We start from the raw sequence: 22,139 nt of genomic DNA on the forward strand, positions 1-22,139 counted from the left end.
AGTTAGCGTAATGGCTATGTCGCTGGACTCCCACGTAGTCGACCGCGGTTCGCGTCCCGGACCCGGTGGCTTAAAACTCACGCTGGGCACGTGTGCGTGCGTGCCCAAGATCCCGAGAGGAGAATGGAGGAGAAGGGATTGCGGCGTGACCATCCCCCCTGGGGGGTGATTTCTCGCTTTCTGTCTCTAATGTCTCTCTCTGTCTGCCTGGCGAGCGTACGCGCCCTATAGTGAAAATCTCTCAAAAAAAAAAAAAATTTAATGTCCTAAGTCACATCTGCAAATAAGTAAGACCAAAGTCAATATTAACACCAAAAGAGGTTTCAGAGAAGCAATTACTTTTCTTACTTTCTAAATGGGTTAAGAATGATGGGAACCAACAGTTAGCGTAATGGCTATGTCTCTCTCTGTCTGTCTGGCGAGCGCACGCGCACTACAGTGAAAATCTCTCCAAAAAAAAAAAAAAAAAATGATGATGACTACACTTAGCCAAATTATTCCAACACAATAATAAAAACAGCTCCTATTTTGCATTTTAATTTTTGCTAGAGTATTTTTCCTCCAAAGATGAAAAAAAAATATTCTTCTCTTACTGATGTGTTAAAAAAAAAAAAGTAGGCAGGAGTTTTTTGTGCAATTTCACAGGAGGATTCCTGAATCCTACCTTCTGTTCAACTATTTTTGGTATGTATCTAGGTTTCAAAAAAAAAAAAAAAAATCTGAATGGACAGATGTCTGAATTTAAAATGAAGCTATGTATTCAAAATCCAATTCTTTTGTAAAATAGCAGTAGGGCAAAATATTATACTAATCTAAAAATATAGCGAGTCTTAGTTAAGCTTTTTAGTCAATTTATTTTGATTGCTCTACATGTTAGTCACATGACTGGTAAATTAGAGGCAGCCTGACACTAACCCAGTTTGTGTCCATCACCTGATTATACAAGGAGTTGATTTTTGTGAAGAAGAAACTTTGTTTTACATATTTACAATTAAGAAAACATTTTCTAGAAAAATATTGCAGAAAAACAAGTTTAACATCATATACATAAAAATGCAAGGAACAGCCATGATTCAAATCATATTTAATGTCACCTGGGGTTATTAGCCTAGGGCATAAGCTACTGTTCCAAAGATTTACAAAAAAAGTCCTTTTTTACTCTCAAGGAATTGGACTGACAACAAGGACTCCATGGTCAGCAGAACTAATTTTCCATGCAGAAAAGTTCAATTTAATTTCTTTTGTTTTGTTTTGTTTGTTTGTTTGTTTTTTGGAGAGGTTTTCACTATAGGCCACGTGCGCTTGCCAGACAGAGAGAGAGACATAGAGACAGAAAGCGAGAAATCACCCCAACCCAGGGGGGATGGCCACACCGCAATCCCTTCTCCTCCATTCTCCTCTCGGGATCTTGGGCACGCATGCACGCACGCAAGCCCGGCGTGAGTTCTAAGCCACCAGGTCCAGGACGCGAACCGGAATCGACTATGTGGGAGTCCAGCAACATAGCCATTACGCTAACTGCTGGTTCCCCAATTTAATTTCCAATACACAGCACACTGTTACTTGGTCCACTTACAAGACATTTCGAAAATCATACACATTTATCCCTGAACTTTTTTTTTTTTTTGGAGAAGATTTGTTTGCTATCTACCAGAAAGACAGAGACAGACAAAGAGACAGTAAGAAATCACCCCCCAAGCGGGTATGGCCACGCTGCAATCCCCTCTCTTCCATTCTCCTCTCGGGATCTTAGGCATGCATGCACATGTGCCCGGAGTGAGTTTAAGCTGCCAGTGCTGGGACTTGAACCGTGGTCAACTACACTGGAGTCCAGCGACATAGCCATTATGCCAACTGTTGGTCCCCCCTGAACCTTAAGAGAGATTTTTGCTATAGAGAGCATGTATTGCTGGAGAGACAGAGAGCAATAGAGATGGAAAGCGAGAAATCACCCCACAGTGAGGATAGCCATGCTACAATCCCTTCTCTCGGGATTTTGGGCATGTACACATACACATCCAGCAAGAGTTTTAAGCCACCAGGTCTGGTACTCAACCGCAGTCAACTACATGGGAGTCTAGCAACATAACCATTATGCCATCTGCTGTTCCTATCCCTGAACTTTCATAGAAAAGAAGAATAAAGATGAAAAAAAAACCTAAGGAGTATAACAACTCAGACAACACAATTCAAGACCTGCAGGAATCCAGATGTTTGGAATCAACATCTGTCTTTGCAGCACGCCAACTGTGAGCAGGTGTTATGGTATTAGCATTCATACAAACATTCTTGGCAGACAGTATTCATGTCCAGGGAAGCAATAAGATTGTAAAGTACTCATGTAATGTAAGGAAAATGGTACAACCAACCCAAGATTGAAAGTCCTTCCTTCCAGTGGTGATGACTGATGTGGGCTACCTTGTTCTGTCCTGCTCATGCAGAATCTGCTAGAATCAACCTCATTAAGAGAGGTGGGTAAAGATGAGGTTAGGGCTCTGGCTGTGGCCTGCTGGAGGATCATCCCCTAACTTTATTCTGAACTTTGCCAAGCAAGCACAAACCACTCTTTGAAGTAATCATCTTGAGAACCTTTAAACGTGCTCTGAACTTAAGATTTCTCCCTAAATCACAATTACTACTTCTTTTTTGTTTGTTTGTTTTTTAAAGAGATTTTTTTGCTATAGGATGCATACACTCCTCAGAGAAACAGACAGACAGAAAGCGAGATACCACCCCCCAGGGGAAATGGCCATGACATAATCCCTTCTCCTTCAGTCTCCTCTCAGAATTTTGGGTGGGCGGGCACACACACACACCTACCTGGAGTGTCAAGCTGCTGGGTCTGGAACTGTGGTCAACTACATGGGAGTCCAGTGATGTAACCATTATGCCATCTGCTTGTCCCTCTTTTTTTTTTTTTTTAAGAGAGATTTTTGTTGCTCTCAAACTATGGTCAACCATGTGGGAGTCCAGCGCGTTAACCACTATGCCACCTGCTGGCCCCACAATGGCTTAACAGTGAAGCTACACAAGCAAGCCTTTTCTTCATTGCATTCATTTAGATATGGGTTCAGGATGCAATGAGAATCAAACTTCACAGGTTATCTTACGAGTCATTTGTACAACCAGCATCTTCTTAGAAACAATTATTAATCAGATAATAATGCAAGTATGAAGTCTGCTAGGAATTAAGCTTAACAGAACCCACACATCTCTCTCGTCAGTATTTAAATGGCAAAACCACCAGTTCTTTTACTTGGAAGGGAGGCACTACCTCTAACAATGTTTTCCTTTTCCTTTTTATTAGCCAATATGTATAGATTATATCCCGAAAGGTCAATTTCTACTTTCACAAAACATCTGAGTCACTAGAGATAACAAATATTTTATCTAAAATTTCACTAGAGCTCTCAATCATCCCAAATTAGCATCCTAAAAGACTGGGCTCTTCCACAATGAAAGAACTTGAGGATTGGGACCTTCAGATTACTTACTTGTTAAAAAAAGGTTCAATGAGTTTTGATCTGGCAGACACATGAATTTTTGGAGGACTGAGAAAAGAACCTAATTAAGAAAAGAAGCAGGGCATTATACACAGTCATGTAGACAAAGCCTGAAAAGTTTAGACAAAAAATATATTTAAATCACTAGTATGGTCCAGCAAGGATAAAGGTATTTTACAAGCCAAGAACCATACCATGGATGTTCTCCCCTCTTCTCCTCCAACTCCAACCTCAACATTCCAACTTCTAACTGGTTGAGTGCATCCCAAGAAAACAGTAGTGCTACAGACTGCATGTGACCTCCCAAAATTCACATGCTGAAGTTTAATCAAGGGTCTTTGGAGGTGAGAACTTTGGGAGGTGATTAGGACATGAAGGTGGAACCCTAATGAAAGGGGTCAGTTTCCTCATAAGAGACACAAAAGCTTCCTCTTTCTTGCTATCCATGATGTGAAACTATAAGGAGAAGGCCAACAGTAAAGCAGGAAGTGGGCTCTCACCAGATATCAGATCAGTTGGCTACTTGATCTGGACTTCCCAGCCTCCAGAACTGTGAGAAATAAACGTCTACTGTTTAAGCCCCCAAGTCTGGGTCACTGGTTACAGCAGTCTTAGCTAAGGCAGGGAGCTAGGCAAGATGCCCTCAAGACCACTATGTGTTTGAGGGAAACACACATACTGAGTACCTAGGAAGTTTGCCATGGAGATGAAGCACAGTCCTGTGATATAAGCATCATAGCCTGCCTCGTGCAGCTGTTCAGAAGCTGTGTCATAACTTGGGAAACCTTCTGCACTTTCTAAAGAGAAAAAAGAAAAAAGTTTTCCCCAGGACATCACAAAACATCACGACTAGTAAGCACATTGGTTATCAAACACAAATTGCATTAGTATATGTGCTACAGAAATAACCCAAATAAGCAGGAAAAAAGCTATTGGTTTCCTACATTTCTCCATCTAAGATCTTATGATATGAAGCGACCGTCACTGAAAAGGAGGGCTTGGATTTGACTGGAGAAGTGTCTCAATCATGATACCAAGCCCTAGCTGTGGTCTTTTCATCCAGCGCTAGTGGGCACTATCAGGATCTCAAATAGCTTGCTCGATGACAACTCCTCTTGTGACTGCTTTCTCAGGTCATGGGAAGGAAACTCTTCCCTTATGCATGATCACGCATCAGGACCCAACAGATACCTTGGAGCAAGGATTAATATAATAGCATGGACTCTGGAGTGGTGCTGTCAGTGTTTGAACCTCTGTCCCACTGCCCATTTCACTTGCCCTTAGCCAAGAGGCTAAGAAGCCATGCCACCGCTCATTTGCTACATGACCTTGAGCAAGTCACTTCACCTCTGAGCCTCTGGTTTCATAAAATGCAGATGATAATAAAACTTCCCTCATAAGGTTTTTGTGAGGATCAAATGAGATCATGCAAACACAGCTCTTGCCTAGTGGTAAACACTCAATATTTACTATTTATCAATACCCCACAAAATCTCCCCCAAAAACAAAAGACTCCAACTCAGTGTTGGTGGCTCAAATTCCTCCCTGCCTTCTACTGTTTCCACCTTGTGAGATCTAAAGGTGACAGCAAAACCAACTCCCAAAATAGATTAGAACTTGCTGTAATGCTGTTCTTGGCTCATGGAGCCACTTCGCAGCAAAGACCACTTAATAACACGGTTCTTTTGTCACAGTGATATACACAGATGTTGAGAGGACAAAGTCTGAGAAGTAACCTGCTTTAGACTAAACTCTCTACCAGACACCATGAAAAAAAATGATAAACTATAATTCATACATAATTATTTCCCAGAATCATTCTGGAAATTAGTGCTAAGAAAGCTACTATACTGTAACATGAATCAAAAGCATGAATAGAAATTAACAATGAAAAAGCTATAACTGTTTTTAAGTCAATATAATGTTCTTTAACTGAGAATTCTTTCACCTCCATAAGTATTAAATATTAGACTTGAAGCTTTTTTTAAAAAAAGCCTTTTAATCCAGTAGCCATCTGAGTAATAGCTGCTACTAGACCACCAGGTGAAACACATTACTTCCAAGATCGATTAATCCTATTCTATTGTAAAAATATACAAGGTTTTCTTCCCCTTTACCACCCCTTTGCTAAATTCTTTTCTTGGATTATTACCCAGAAGGGGAAACAAATAACAGTAATCTTGGCTGCTGTAATACCTTCCATTATCAATTTCTGAACCATTAGTCCTATTATCAATGTCTTTAGAAGTTTTCCAGCTCCAGCTAATGGAGTGCTAATTTCAATATCAGCAGCACAGTTAGGCCAACAGGGACCAAGGAAGCAGCACCTGGGAGGCTCGCCACACACCTGAGTGTTGGCATCACACCTCCATCCAGAGGAAGTGCCTCCTCTCTCCCTCACATTTTCCTCAGTGCTGCTGTTCCCATCCCCTAAGCCATCCCAAAAGGAGGCAGGGGTTGGGACTCTTCTTAATCAAGTCTACAAACCCAGTTCTTGGGCATTTCTGAGACAGAAAATATATATATTTTTTCATTCTACCCATGGCAATTAATAACCAAGTCGCTGTCTCTGTTTTAACAATGTACCACAGAAAAGAAGTTCGCATCAAGTTTTGGTAGATTTCCAAGCATCAAGAAACAAAAAAGCTCTAATTGCTCAACTCGATAAACAACTACCCAACTCTATTAACATAAGATAGATATAGAATTAAAGACTATATTTATTTGATAAATGTTTTTCAACCCAAAAGCAATTTAGCTTAGCCAAAATCTCTAAATGTGCCATAGTTTCTTGAGCCATTTCGCCTTTTTTTCTACCATGCACATCAAAAATAATCACTAAGAGTGCGAGGGCTTCCACGTTTATTTAATATTCTTACCCACTTTAGGAGGGTTGAAAGGTGTCTCTTTTAACCGTTTTTCCAATTCCGCAAGGGATGTGTTGTTAATGAGATCCTACAAACCAGGAAGCAGAGAATTACGAGACTTCACCATCTCAGTGAAATATATATTAGAGGTTCACTGACAGCTCAAAAAAAAAAAAAGGCATCTAGTGCTGCCCCCTTGTGTTCTTTAAAGAAACATAGACATCATTGTTTATTCAAGTGACAAGAGAAGCAGCAAGTTTAATTCTCGTACGAACTATAACCAAATGAAAGGAAGTTTTTACAGATGCATTAAATACCTATGGACCTTCTGCCAGAAAGCTACAGTACGCTGGTGTTCATTTCACCCAGTTATATAAAGTCACTTCGCAAAGCAGCAAATGATTATTCCTTGACTTGAATGCTCTTGATTAGAAAATATACCCAAAATACATAAAACAAAGAAAAGAAAGTAAATAAGGAAAACACAGTGTGCATGTGTAACTTATGCAAAAATAAATTTTCATAAGTGGATAAGCCCTCTGCATAGGGAGCTAGATCTGATAGGGCTACCATGGTTAGAATCTCAGCCAGGTGTCTTAAACAAGGCAGGCGAGTGTGCATACATGCCCCAAATCCTGACAGATGGAGAGAGAGAAATAAAGGCTGTGGCATGACCACGCCTCACTGGGGGCTGAATATTTCTCTCTCTTCTGCAAACACATGCACCCAGTGGCAATTAAAAACACACTTACACACACATATGTATATATTTTAGAGGTTTTTGCTTTAGGGAGTGTGTGCTTGCCAGAAAGACAGAGACAGTGAAAGGGAAAGTGAGAAATCACCCCCCAGGAAGATGGCCACACAGCAATTTCTTTCTCCTCCATTCTCCTCCTGGGATCCTGGGCACATACACACACCCAGCATGAGTTTCAAGCCACTGGGTCCAGGACTGAACTGCAATGGGCCATGTGGGAGTCCAGCTATGTAACCCGTATGCCATCTGCTGGCCCTCATAATTATTTTTTTTAAATGTCTAGAGACTAGACAGTGGCACAGCAGTAAAACACAACACTGCAAGGCTGACCAGCGTGGGAAGGCTCCAGGTTCACTTCCAGAGACCTCCCTAAGTATGCTGGGCACAAGTGTGCCCACGATCCAGGCAGGGCCCCTGAATCTGGAGGTAGATCATGTCATCAAGACCCCTGGGAACCAGCAGTTGGCATAATGGCTATGTCGCTGGACTCCCATGTAGTCGACCGCGGTTCGCGTCCCAGACCCGGTGGCTTAAAACTCACACCAGGTGCGTGTGTGTGTGTGCCCAAGATCCCGAGAGGAGAATGGAGGAAAAGGGATTGAGGCATGACCATCCCCCCTGGGGGTGATTTCTCGCTTTCTGTCTGTATGTCTCTGTCTGTCTGTCTGGCGAGCGCACACACGCTATAGCGAAAATCTCTCCAAAAAAAAAAAAAAGACGGTGCAGGAGGTGTTCTGCCTGTCTCTCTCTCTCTCACTCATGAACAAATAAATAAAAAATAGATTCATATTAAAAATGTACATTCAGAAAGAAGAAAAAAACATAATCCTATCACCCAGAGACAATTGCTACTTACATTTTAATATATTTATTTCTGATCTCTTTTTTTTCTCCCAAGTTTTGTTGCAGGGTGCATGTACTCAACAGAGAGAGACAGTGAGTGAGAGAGAGAGAGAGAGCACACACATGCAAGAGAGACAGAGCAAGTGAGAAATCACCTCCCTGGGGAAATAGCAAAATTGCAATCCCTTCTCAATTCACCTCTCAGGATTCAGGGCACACATACACATGCACCCCAGAGTTTTCTTCAAGCCATGGGTCCAGGTCTCAAACCACACAATCGGCCATATGGGATGCAGCCACCTTAACAACCACACCACGAGCTGGCCTCATTATTTCTAGCCTTTTTCCATTTTCTTTCTCTCTTTCTCTCTCATTCTTCTCCTTCCTTTTTTTTTTCTTTTTAGTTTGCAATAGGACATGTGTGCTTGTGAGAAAGAGACAGAGAGAGAGGGGGCAGGTAAGAAAGCATGCTACAGGGGGGATAGCCGTACCACAATCCCTTCTCCTCCATTCTCCTCTCAGAAATTTGGGCATGCATGCACGCAGAACTGATGTGTTTTCTTCAAGCTGCTGGGTTAGGACTTACCATGAGGTTGGCCATGTGAGACCTAGCCACCTTAAAAACCATGCCACCAGCTGCCCATTTCCTTTGTTAATTGCCAGATGACACAATGCTTCCCAGAGAGAGAGAGAGAGAAGGGGAAAGCACTACCCAACAGGACTTGGTCACACCACAATCTCTTCTCTTCCATTTCCCCATCCTCTCAGGATTTGAGGTACACACACACACACACACACATGCTTCTGGCTTGATTTTCAAGCTGCCAGGGCTGGGATTCAAACCACAGTTGACCATATGGAATCTTGTTCCCTTAATTGCTAGTCTACAAGGCTGAACTTCTTTTTTCTTTTAATGTATCTTAAGTGACATTTAAATATACCAGAATTCCAAAACACTTAGCAGTAATTCAGAAAATTTCAAAATATAGCTTATCAGTGATAATTCAAATTTAAACAATACCTTAAAAGGTTGTGTGCTGGCCATCAATTTAGTATCCAAGAGTCTAAAAACAAAACAAAAAAATGTTTAATAAAGTAAACAAAATGTATATCAATGATCAAAATGTATTTTACTCAAATATATAAAATACTTAATACTGGGACCAGCAGTTAGTGTAATGGCTATGTCGCTGGACTCCCATGTAGTCGATCGTGGTTTGAGTCTCGGACCAGGGAGCTTAAACTCACACAAGGCACGTGTGCATGCGTGTCCAAGATCCCAAGAGGAGAATGGAGGAGAAGGGACTGTGGTGTAGCCATCCCTCGGGGGGGAGGGGAGGTGGGGTGGTGGTGGTGATTTCTCTCTTTCTGTCTCTCTGTCTTTCTGGCGAGCGCACGCACCCTATAGCAAAAAACTCGCAAAAAAAAAAAAAAACTTAATGCTTAAGATACTTAATATACTGGATACATACTCCCTATATACTTCCCTATATAAAATATTAAAAGTTCTCAGAGCTGGGGGCTGGACAGTGATGCAATGATAAAACAACACGCGGTAAGACAGACACGTGGGAAGGTGCCTGGCTTCCATGTAAGAGGCCTCCCTGAGTACCCTGGGCACATGTGTGCCTGTGATCTGGGCTAGTTCAGGCTGGAGATGGTTCACAGCCTTAGGACCCTGTAGAGAGTGTGCACACACACGTTCTCTGTCTCTGGGTCTCTGACTCTTGGGGAAAAAATGAATAAACTTTACAAGTGGAGAAAGTAAGCATAGAAGCCAATTTTTACTTATTTATTTATTTATTTAAATTTGCTACAGGGTGCCCTGTGCTTGCCAGAGAGTGAGAGAAAGTGAGAAAGCACCCCTCGGGGGATGGCCATGCAGTGATCCCTTCAGATTTTGGGCACGCATGCACACGCACCTGGTGTATGTTTCAAGCCACCAGGTCTGGGGCTCAAACTGTGTGGCTGGCCATGTGGGATCCAGCCACCCTAACCAGCACCCACCGGCTCGGCTCACAGTAGCCCTTCTGAACCTGGCACTGGCATCCCTGCTATGTTAGACTGGAGACTCGGTCCAAGAACTTCATGAAGCAGCTGTGGGAGAGTCCCCACCCTGATGCACTTGGGGCATGCAAGTCCCAGATCTGCTTGTATCCTGACAGTGTGGCTACATCTGCCTCATAGGAAAGTCAAATAGTCTCAAGTTCTCACATTTCAAACAAGGCTGAGGTCTAACAGCCTGTAACTACTGCCATCGACTGCTGACACTCTAGTGTTCGTACACTATTAATTCTTATGGAGGGAGGGTTATCATTTGCATTCAGTAGCTTCATGCTGTTTTGTTCATTCTTGCTATGACATCTCAAAGATCAGAAATATTAAAAAAAAAAAAGAGGGAGACAGAGACTGACTAATATGAAAACTATTCTGTTTCTTTCTTTCTCACATACATGTGAACACTGTGGCTAACAGGACAGAACCATTTCAGCTGAAAGAGCACCTACTCGGCTACCATACCTGTCACTCTTCAAATGGGTCCTGAAACACAAACCCTTGCTCTGCAGGCTCCACATGGCTGTCGTGAAACCTCTCAGACATGTGACATATCAGAACTAACAATATCAGCTGTGGAAAACCTAACAGGTAAAGGCACTGACTTCAGACAGAAGAGAAGAAATCTCCAGCCAGCCTGTTCTTGACGGACCAGAGGAGAATACTATCAGTTGGACACTGCATAGTTACAAATGCATCCTACATACAAAAAAGACAAGAACCATCTCCAGGGATCTTCACCAGTTCTTCAGACAACAAGACATCGGATAAGAAAAAAGAAGCTGTTATCTACTTCCATTCTCAGTTCAGACTTTGATTTTTTTTTCCCCAGAGGTTTTTGCTACAAGGCACATGTGCTAACCAGAGAGACAGAGAGAGACAGAGAAACAGAAAGCGAGAAACCACCCCCCAAGGGGGGATAGCCATGCCGCAATCCCTTCTCCTCCATTCTCCTCTTGGGATCTTGGGCACGGATGCACGCGTGCCTGGCGTGAGTTTTAAGCCACCAGGTCCGGGACACGAACCGTAGTCGACTACATGGGAATCCAGCGACATAGCCATTATGCTAACTGCTGGTCCCAGACTTCGATTTTTTTAAAAGTTTCTTTCTTCCTTCATTTCTTACGTGAGCAAGAGATAGACAGCACCCTCACCATGGTTCTGACGTCACAACCCCAACTCCAGCTTCAGCCAGCCCTGGATCACAGGCATACACATGCTCAGCGTACTCAGGAGGTCTCCGGGTGCAACCCTAGAACCTTCCCAAGAGAGTTAGCCTTGCAGAGCACTGCATTGCCCTATGCCACTGCCCAGCCCTCATGCGATCATTTTTAATGGGATAACAAAACCAACCATAAATTATAAAAGCAAACCATCACAAAGTTGGAGATACCAAATCATTTCCTGGCTTTTATAAACTGGATTCTGATCATGACCTAACAGTTTTAACAAGTTACTATATACCTATTTGTACTGTATGTCACAATGACTGTGAAGCTGGAGATACCAAATATTTTCCTGGCGTTTATGAACTGGATTCTGATCGTGACCTAATGGTTTTAATAAATTAATATACACCTGTTTGAATTGTATGTCACAATGACTGTGAAATGGAGATACCAAATCATTTCCTGGCATTTATGGAGTCTGATCGTGACCTCATAGTTTTAATCAATTATTACATAGTTGTTTGTATTGTGCATGTACATGCACTTTAAATGGATGACAAACCTTCAAAGAAAACTTACCTGGGGAAAACACATGCTGTCATCTCCTTAAACTCGTTTAACTCCTAAAAAAAAAAAAAAACAAGAGAATGACTTGTAACAATTTTTCTAAGACACTCAGAGTATTAAACAACATATGTAAATAGCTCAGGTTCCCACGTCAGATCGCAGGCTTGCAGCTAAATTCCAAAGCCCATCTGTAGTTAATAATTACTCTTTAAAATCTTCCCAAGTTCCTCATTGATAGAAAACCACATGACCTAGTAAGTAAACTTTTACAAAAAGGAAACAAATTTAAGAATCTTACACCCAAAACAGTAGAGGAAATAAAAGGTTTCTATTATGTGTAGAGACGCCTACAATACCTCCAATAAACTTCCAGAGCAGCTCACCAGTTGTACTCTATTACTCAAATTGATCATGATAGACTAGCAGAGTCATTTGAACAAAATTGTTTATACAGAAAATGGACATGCTCTAAACCAGCCTACGCTGAAATCATATTTGCAGTGTTAGTTACAATGGCCACCAAGGTGGTATGGTGGTTAAGGTGGCTAAGTCTCATACGCCCAACTGCAAAGTTTCAATCTCACCCTGCCCAGAATCCCAAAAGAAATGGAGAAGTGAGTGCAGTGTGACCATCTCCCATGGGGGGTGCTTTATCACTTTCCCTCTTCTGTCTCTCTCTTAAAAAAAAAAAAAAAAAAAAAAAAAAAAAAAGCAGCCACCAAAGCAGACTGTTCAATACATATATGACTCCTGCTTTAGCTACTCAGAAAATTGCTAAAGTGGCATTAATAGCAAGTGCCTAAATTAGACAATTCATTTCCCAAGTTTATTTTGATCAGGAAGTCTAGAGCTGAAACGAGTGTTCTAATTTTGAATTAACTCATTTACATACATAATTGCCACGCTAGACTGAGTAGTCATACTCCTCACCCTTTGTACACTACGCTTCCCTTCAACGTTATTCATGCTTCATAGGAAACTGCCATTTCCAATTAGCTTTTCAAGCCTGTAAATACAGACTGTATTTAGCTAGCTTGAAATATTTACCAGCTTGTCAATGTCTATCGTTAAATTAATGGACAATACAGGAACAGGCGGTTTCAATGCTAAGTCAAATAAAAAGCCAATGATGACTGTCTGTAATCTCCTGCCACCACTACAAAGCGTTATGAGCAAGAAAAAATTAGATGGCTACCTCCAAGCCAACATGTAGAAGAGTTCTAGATCAATACCTCCTAAAAGTCAAGCTTAAGTACCAAGAAGACTCGGAAAAAGAGACCCTCCCCTACAAGCCAGGTCCAAGACAAAGACTCTCCCATCTACTTCCATGTACTGGTCAATGCAAAAATTTGGTGCTGATGCATGTACAGACTCTACCACTTTCGCGTTTCTCATTTATTCTTACCATTTCCTCCGAAGACAGAGAAAACAAAACAAGACAAACAAAACAAAAATTTTTCTCTCTCTGACAAAGGCAGAACATAGAGAAGTTAAGAAACTTACCCAGGTATCCTTAGTAAGAAAGCAAGGGATTAAAAAAAAGCACCTGTCCTAGCTCAGGTCTTCTAATCCCACGGTCTTGCAATTTGATTCAAGACTACTTTCACCCAAGTTAATGTTCACTAAGTGCTTACATACACCATGCTACAGTAGGTACGCAGGTGCAGACAACGAAAGGCTACACTCCTTGCCCAAGGAGTTAACTGTCTAGGAGAAGATTCGCTGTAGAACACAAGACTAAATTTATGTACCACAGAGGTGCCCAGTTCTGTGGGAGCTCAGGGAAAGGAAAAGTCACCTCTTAGGCAAGGGGAAGAAACAAGAAAAACTTCATGAAGGAGACAGAAGCTGAACCTTGGAAAGCTAAGGTAAAGCTGTGTATAGCAAACCAGAAAAGCTAGAGAAAATGCAAATTGGAGGAAATGATACACCAAAATTACAGTCATGGGAAAATAAAGAGCACTGCTCAGAGAGCAAATAAGCCATCTGCCTGGAAAGAAGGATAGGAACAGTGGTTAGACTACAGAAAAAGGGCCAGGTCACAGAAAGCCTCATGAGCCAGGCATTAAAAAGCCAATTATAGGGACCAGCAGGTAGCTTGGTGGTTAAGGCGCTGGGCATTCCCACATGGCCGACCGCAGTTCAAGTCCTGGACCTGGTGGCCTACTTTCCCACTTTCTCTCCCTCTCTCTCTGTCTCTCTCTGGTCAAATTAAAATAAATGAATGAATAAATAAATAATTTTTTTTTAAAGTGTGAAAAAAAACACAATTATATAAAGAAATTAAAATGTGGGGGTAATTCAGAACTTTGAGCTGGTCCAGTGATCTGAACAGAGCCACAGATCATAAGATTTACAAAACTGGCAGTCAAAAGATATTCATTACATCAAGATTCAATACCTCCTGTGTGTCAAGCTGTTTAGTCTTCAAAACATCAGGCCAGCAGTTGGCGTAATGGCTATGTCGCTAGACTCCCATGTACTCGACCACGGTTTGAGTCCTGAACCCAGTGGCTAAAATTCACACCGGACGCATGTGTGTGCATGCCCAAGATCCCAAGAGGAGAATGGAGGAAAAGGGATTGCGGCATGGCCATGCCCCACGGGGGGGTGATTTCTCGCTTTTTGTCTGTCTCTTTGTGTCTTTCTGGAGAGCACTTGGGCCCTATAGCAAAAACCTCTACAAAAACAAACAAACAAACAAAAACATCTAGAAGAACAGCACAAGGGACACTTTCCTCTTTCTCTACTGTTAACTTCATTGCTTTAAAGGTCAAAATGTCAGGAGAGGAGCGGTCATTTTGGTCTATTCAGACAATAAGAACGGGCTGATATGAAATAAATAGTAGCTCATTCGATTTTCACCAATCTAACCTATCAAGTTTGTTTTGAAACTCACCACAGAGTGACCTAAGAAGCCCCACCCTGCACTCCATGTGCAAAGCTCTCGGCTTTAACACAATGAAACAAATGTTTCACCTTGACCTGGCAATGGCAGGTAACTGCAGATCCCTTACTAAAACGGCTTGTTTGTACATCCGGTCAGAAATGCACTACCAAACACATGAGATTCTTTCTGGGAATAGGCTGCATGTGAGGAAATGGCGCCCAAGTACAGAACCCTTGCTCGTCCGAAAAGTGCCAGGAATGGCTACCACGGCCGACAGGCCACTTACCGCAGGCAGAGGGCAGTAGAACTGGTGAACTGTGTGCATGACGTCCAAGAGCATGTTGTGTCCGATAACAAGCTTTCCCTAAAGAGAGCCGTGGTTAGGAAAAAGCTGGGCACAAAATCACACTGGGGTTGAGAACGAACTGCACGGCCCAGATTCCATGAGGATTCTGCACCAAACTTGCTTTTCTACATGAAAAAGAACTATAACTATATGCAAGTAAAGAAATTCGAGCTGCTTCATTTCTCCCCCATTTTGGAGTGTTAAATCCAGCATACAAAGTGAAAGTGCCAAATGATTTTAATTTCATTAATCTTTTTCTCTGACTTTTATTAATTTTGCCACCCTCAAGAATCAGAAGTAATAGATTTTTTTTTTTAATCAAAGAGATTTTTTTAAGGATATAACCTAAAAACACTGAGTTGCTTGAATGGTCAAATAATTTGTGAATAAAATTCTAAATATATATTTTAAGACTGTATTCTTTAAAACAACCTACTTACTTTAAAAGATATTAATAATAATAAAAGGTAAAAATAACCAATATTTTTTAATAATATTAAACAAAATACATTTTCATTTCCTTAAATCATCTATGTCAAAATCCATGGGACATATTCTTCAATACATTTTCATTAAAATTAGTTGCTATTTTTTTTTTTGGAGAGGTTTTTGCTATAGGGTGCATGCGCTAGCCAGAGAGAGAGAGATAAAAAGCAAGAAATCACTCCCCAGGGAGCATAGCCACGCCGCAATCCCTTCTCCTCCATTCTCCTCTAGGGCTCTTGGGCACGCACGCAAGTTTAAGCCACCAGGTCCAGGACTCAAACCGCAGTCGACTATACGGGAGTCCAGCGACATAGCCATTATGCTAACTGCTGGTCCCAAAATTATTTGCTTTTTAACTAACTGAAGTGCCATACGAGGGGTCTTCAAAAAGCTCATGAAAAGGGACCAGCAGCTAGCGTAATGGCTAGCTGTGCATGTGTGCCCAAGATCCCGAAAGAATGGCGGAGAAGGGATTGCAGCGTGGCCATCCCCTCTCGGGGGTGACTTCTCACTTTCTGTCTCTCTATCTGGTGAGCACACACGCCTCTATAGCAAAAAAAAAAAAGCTCATGGAAAATGCATATTATGAAAAACTGTGAATTTCAAAAATTTTTGCCTCAAAGTAAATTCTCACTTTAATTGGATTTTTTCCACAAATTTTTGAAGTCCCCTCATATATATGTAATAAATTACTCCGTTTAGATAAAAATTAAACTACCAGGATAGCCCCACAGCCTAGGGGAGAAGGACATGGCTGACTGCTATTCAGATCCTAGCACTGCCAGTTTTCAAACCAGGGCAGGTACATCTGTGTGAGTGCCCCAAATCCAGACAGAATGGAGAAATGGGGAAGAAAGGATTGCTGCATGGCCATGCCCCTTGGGGGGGGAGTATTTATTCTTTGTTTTTGTTTTTCTGTCTGTCTCTGGTAAGGATACCCATCCTGAGCAAGTTAAAAACAAAAACCTACTAAAATGGAACATCAATTTAGACGTAGCTAGCCTGGTGACACCGTTTTATCATAAAGCATCAGGTCATAACAAAGGAACTTTTTACTATGTCCCAATGGACCTTCAGTGTAATGCTTCTCCCAACTCATAGGACTGAACGTCATTATTTGAAATAAATAATCCTACATAAAATCTCCCAAATCTAACACTACCTGTGCATATTTTGAATACCTAGATAACACTGACTGAATTCATGTGTGTAGAAAACCCAAAATAGAATATGAACACTAATAACTGAACCTAACTGCATTAGAAATGAAGACCGTAACCATGCTGAAGGGGGTTGAGAAGAAAAGAACCAACCGGAAAGCAGCATCCTTCCTGGACACCATAGGGCTAAAGACAAAAAGAACTGCTCGCAAGGACCAGATGGTAGCGCAGCACTAAAACATGACGCTCCTGAGGCGGCCCACGTGGGCAGGTTGCTGGCTTGCATCCGGAGACCTCCCTGAGCATACCCGAGCTGGCTGAGGGTAGAGCACAGTGTCAGACCCTGTTGGGGTTCTATACTTCTGTCTCTTTCTGTTTCTCTCTCTTTCGCTGTCTCCCTCATTCATGCAATAAATAAATAAGCTTAAAACAAACAAGAAAAAGGAACCACACACAATGCTAGAATCTAGTCAATTCCTGTACTTCACACAGGGTATTGGTTAGTAGTTCTGAAACCAATGTACAGGCACAGCAAGTTGACACACACATAATGTAGGTAACAGGAACTGCTGGAGAAAGATACTTTGAATAAGCAAAGAGAGAAAGCCCAATGAACCATGTCATGTTGGACTGGAACTTGAGGAATCAGTAAAAAAAGGAAGGGTTTGGGCCAGCTAGATTGCACTGTGGTTAAGGTTGCATGGGTATGGGCCAGCTAGATTGCACTGTGGTTAAGGTTCTAGATTCCACATGGCTGACTGCGGGGTTCAAATTGCAGACCCAGAGGCTTGAAAAACACACCAGGTACTCGTGTGTATGTGCCCAAAATCCCAAGAGGAGAAGGAGGGACTGCAGGATAGTGATTGTTGGGGCGGGGGGATTGGTTTGTTCACCTTCTCTCTCCCTCTGCCTCTGTCTCTCTCCAGAGCACGAACCCAACAGCAAACCCCCAAAAAATTAAATAAATAAATAAAGACATGGGTATGTATGTTATCCACGTATGTATGTTATCCACATATGGATGTATGTGTATGTACACACACACAGACACAGACCCTTCTTAGCTCTGCCTAGTGAGAAGGTGTTTGTTCACCTTCCCTCTCCCTCTGCCTCTGTCTCTCTCCAGAGCACGAACCCAACAGCAAACCCCCAAAAAATTAAATAAATAAATAAAGACATGGGTATGTATGTTATCCACGTATGTATGTTATCCACATATGGATGTATGTGTATGTACACACACACAGACACAGACCCTTCTTAGCTCTGCCTAGTGAGAAGGCCTAGAAGCAAAGGTATCGCAATAGCAAGGAAGGTCAAAGTCGTGGCTTCTCCATGCCATTCCCAGTCAGAGGAACCAGAGCTCCTAGAAGTCACTGATGAGACTGCCGAGCCAGGGGAAGCATAAGGTAAGTCTGGGACATCTTGTGACACCACAAAGTAAAGAAGTGCTAAAAACAGGATGGTGGCTTATTCAGAGGACCCAGGACCCAAACCAATGTTGTGCTAGCGGCCAAAGTGGTACAATTTAGGTGATAAATAATAAAAATACAAGATTGTAATCTACAGAATAAAACAAATATTCCTGAATCCATACTCACATATATAAAAAATACTTAAATAAAGGGAACCAGCAGTTAGCGTAATGGCTATGTCGCTGGACTCCCATGTAGTTGACCGCAGTTCGCGTCCCGGACCCGGTGGCTTAAAACTCACGCCGGGCACGTGTGCGTGCGTGCCCAAGATCCTGAGAGGAGAACAGAGGAGAAGGGATTGCAGCGTGACCATCCCCCCTGGGTGGTGATTTCTCACTTTCTGTCTCTATGTCTCTCTCTGTCTGTCTGGCGAGCGCACGTGCCCCATAGTGAAAACCTCTCCACCAAAAAAAAAAAAAAAAACTTAAATAAAAACACAGGAAAAAGGACAGCTCTTCCTTATAGAAGAAGTCTAAGAATAAATGTAGAAACAGAGAGGGAAATATGAATTCGCCATTAGAAGTCCACAGTAATGACTGCCACAGACAAGATCCACTGATTCATGATAGGGTCAGTGAACAAAAAGTCAACCAAAAAAAAAAAAAAATGGGATTTTCAGTCTCAAAGTATCTCCCCAAAGATATTAACCACAAAGGAAAAACAGCATCTTCACAGGCCCGGACAGTGGTGCTACAGTAATGCAACTGGATCCACATGAGAGTCCTATGTCACATGTTGAGACCTCCCTATACACACCAGGCACATACATGTCCCCCCCTCAATCCAGGCTGACGGAGGCTAAGGGAGATTCGTGGCGTGGAGGGCCCTGTTGGGGTGATGACTCTACCTGCCTCTCTCTCTCTCTCAGAAGAAATAAATAAGTAAACTTAAAAATATATATATATTAACTTCACAGAACACAAATCTGGCAGACATCACCTACCGCGGGTAACCAAGGTCAACATCATGAACTACTATTTCTATGATATTCTACCCAAAACCATGTATCTGCAGCTCAATCATAACAAGACATCAGACAAATCCCAATTAAGGGACATTTGACAAAATGAACAGTCAATATTTATTAAAAGTATCAAAAGGACATTAGTAGAAAAACTGGTGAAATGCAAATAAAGTCTTTAGTTCATAATATGAGGTTGTCAGGAAAGTCATGACATATTTTTCTACTTTTCTATGCAAAAACGAGTCATGACTTTCCCAACAACCCAATACAGTATCAGTGTTCACATCCTGTTTCCATTAACTATATACAGTGGTTATGTAAGATGTTAACTTCAGAGATAGTTATACATGGAAACTGTGCTGCTTCTGCAGCTTTTCTGTGAGTATAAAATCAAAATCAACACAAAATTTAAACCTTTTAAAATATATATATAAAATACAGATTTACTAACAGTGACTAGAAAAGAACTTGGGGTGATACACCTATTTAAGAGTACCTACTCTCACCTGGCTTCACAGAGCTCACCTATACTTTTATTTTTAAGTTATGTGACTTACAGATTTTAAATGTCTGGATCGTTAATAATCAGGGCTTCTTGGAGTCAGCAGGTGGTATTAGTGGTTAAGGTGCTGGACTAACACGTGATCGACTGAGATTCAAGTCCCAGATCTGGAGGCTTGAAACTCACACCAGGCATGTGTGCATGCATGCCCAAAATCCCAAGAGGAGAATGGAGAAGAAAGGATGTGGCCCTCCCCCAGGGGGTAATTTCTCGCTTTCTGTCTCTGACTCTCCAGTGAGCACACACGCCCTATAGCAAAAATCTCTCAAATAATAGATAGATAGATAAATAATAACTAGGGCTTCTTTTATAGCATGCTTTGTGATGTTAACTAGCAACGGTCAGTAACGTACTATGGATTATTCTGTAGAAGACCTCAGAGAAGAGCAAATGAAGCGGCAGGAAGCTAAGGCATCTAAACTGTGCAAAGCACCCATATGTCCCAATCTTGGAAATGCTATGTAAACTATTGTGATGGCTCTAAGAGAGCTCAAAGGCACATGTGTTCCACATCTCTGCATTTCAGGGGAAGCATCAGCTAAACCAAACCCTTCTCTAAACATCTGGCTAAGTGTGTCCGGTGTGAGCAAACATGACCAGAAACTCACCTCTGCTCTTCTGAATCCTAGTGATGTTGGCAACTGCTGGAGAGACACCTCCGTTCATTTCCAGGTCCACCCAGCTTTCTAGTCCCTCTGCTTACCTTCCTTACTTTAGCAAGAAAGTTCCTAGAGATGCAACCTTCTTCTCTACAAGGCTCTATAACTTCTGTTTATCTCCAAACAAGGGCAGTGGTGTGCCTCCCTTCCAGCGCCCCTGTGTTTACAGGCTTGTGCCTGGTGTGAAACAGCCATGGAACTTTGAGACAATCTATATGGCCATACCCCTCTACCGATGCAAAGCTCGACATCCAGAGACTAAACAATTCCTTCTTCTATGGCCAACTGCTCCAGAAAAGATGAACTTAGACTCCAAGTAATTCAGCATCCGAGCAAGCTGTCTATCTAAAACAACTAGCCAAATGACCTGGTTTTTCTATACAAAATCTGGACGGTTCTTCTCAGGAAGAAATTAAAGCAAAAAAAGGTCTATCATATCTATAATACAACCCTCAAGCATATTTACATGAATGGCCAATTTACTTCTAAAACTGAGTCATTATTAAGGCTATCAGATATAAAAATCAATTACAGTTATGCAGAACTCAACGCAGACACAATTATTTTTATCCTCTGAATTCTTCTACTTAAGGAACAAAACACCTTTCATTAAATATCTGATTGTTTCTCACCTCGTCCTTTACTTTCTTATTCCGGTTCTCATTGGTTCTAAGGACAATAATTATTAGTTTCACACAGCCATAAGGACATCAGAGTATACTCTTCCTATGTGTTTTACACAAAAGGCTTTCTGAAACAGTTTAGATATAATTCAGCATTTGTGATGTCTCACCAAGTACAATATCCTAACATGAAATTCGAACTTCTTCCTCCATATCAGATAAACAACCAAACTGTGACTAATGATTGATCTGCAGTAATAATCAGGCATTCCATCTTCAATATTACATTTGGCAATACACCTAAAACAAATAGATCTGGCTCACTTACTGAATTAGCAATGGCGTGAATGACCCTAGAAAATCCCACAGCATCATTCAGTTCCTCCTAAAAAAAGAAAGAACGAACCACTGAGTACATGTATTCCTCATTTAAATGGACTAAAAATCTCACCATAAGAAAAGGCACTAAAATGTATACCAAGTACAATAGCTTCAGTCCCCCATGCTTGGCATCTCTTATCCCAAACAGCTGCATCTAAAATGATTTGTGTACATACCTTTCTGTTTTAGAAAGTGGAATAAGCAGTGACAACTTATTCATGAGTTACTAAAATAACGGGGCCTGGGGTTTACCCATTATTTCCCATAATGTGTTGACATTTCCAAGTCTATCAAGTTGTCTTGAAAACACAAACTTTTAAAAGTTGCCACCTGCTGGCTAAATTCAAAACTGCATTAAATTCCAGACACCCATCACACGGTTGATCAAATCAAGCATTCTCTTAATTCCTGATTTTTTTCCCTTGACAAATGCAATTCTACAAAATTTCTACTGCAAAGCTGTGACTCACTTTCTTTCTTCCTATTTTTTTTTTCACAACAGTATTTAATGGGTCAATGTCTCTTCTGCCTTGAAAACCCTTCCTTAACTCTAAGTCCCATCGATAGTGGCCCTTCCCCTGTTTCCTCACAGCTCACTTGCTTGAAAGACTTCTCTCACACCTTAGTTCAGTTTAACCCATGGGTGCTTGCAGCCCTCAGCTGTCTGACTTTACCCTCAGTGTAACTACTCACTTCCTTAAAACTGTACCCAAAGCCAAAGGGTGTTTGCAAGGATGTAGAGAACCCTTGTGCACCACTGAAGGGACTGAGGGGAACGTGAAGAGGTACAGCCACTTTAAAAATAAGAATGACTCTCTCATCCAGCAACTCC

The 22,139-nt window shown here is 41.6% G+C and overlaps 1 protein-coding gene across 1 annotated transcript in view; it reads right to left on the bottom strand.

Moving 5' to 3' along the window:
- PARN (poly(A)-specific ribonuclease) overlaps nt 1–22,139 on the bottom strand; it is a 190,185-nt gene that overhangs the window by 142,703 nt on the left and 25,343 nt on the right. Inside the window, exons 12-18 of the mRNA XM_006146547.3 lie at nt 21,255–21,311; nt 14,938–15,015; nt 11,774–11,817; nt 8,992–9,034; nt 6,383–6,458; nt 4,190–4,300; nt 3,495–3,564 (exon numbers count right to left, since the gene is read on the bottom strand). Of these exons, the coding sequence (XP_006146609.1) occupies nt 3,495–3,564; nt 4,190–4,300; nt 6,383–6,458; nt 8,992–9,034; nt 11,774–11,817; nt 14,938–15,015; nt 21,255–21,311 (479 nt within the window). The remainder of the gene's footprint in view (nt 1–3,494; nt 3,565–4,189; nt 4,301–6,382; nt 6,459–8,991; nt 9,035–11,773; nt 11,818–14,937; nt 15,016–21,254; nt 21,312–22,139) is intronic.

This window comes from Tupaia chinensis, unplaced genomic scaffold, assembly GCF_000334495.1.
Source record: "Tupaia chinensis unplaced genomic scaffold, TupChi_1.0 Scaffold000182_1, whole genome shotgun sequence".
Lineage (NCBI taxonomy): Eukaryota > Metazoa > Chordata > Mammalia > Scandentia > Tupaiidae > Tupaia > Tupaia belangeri.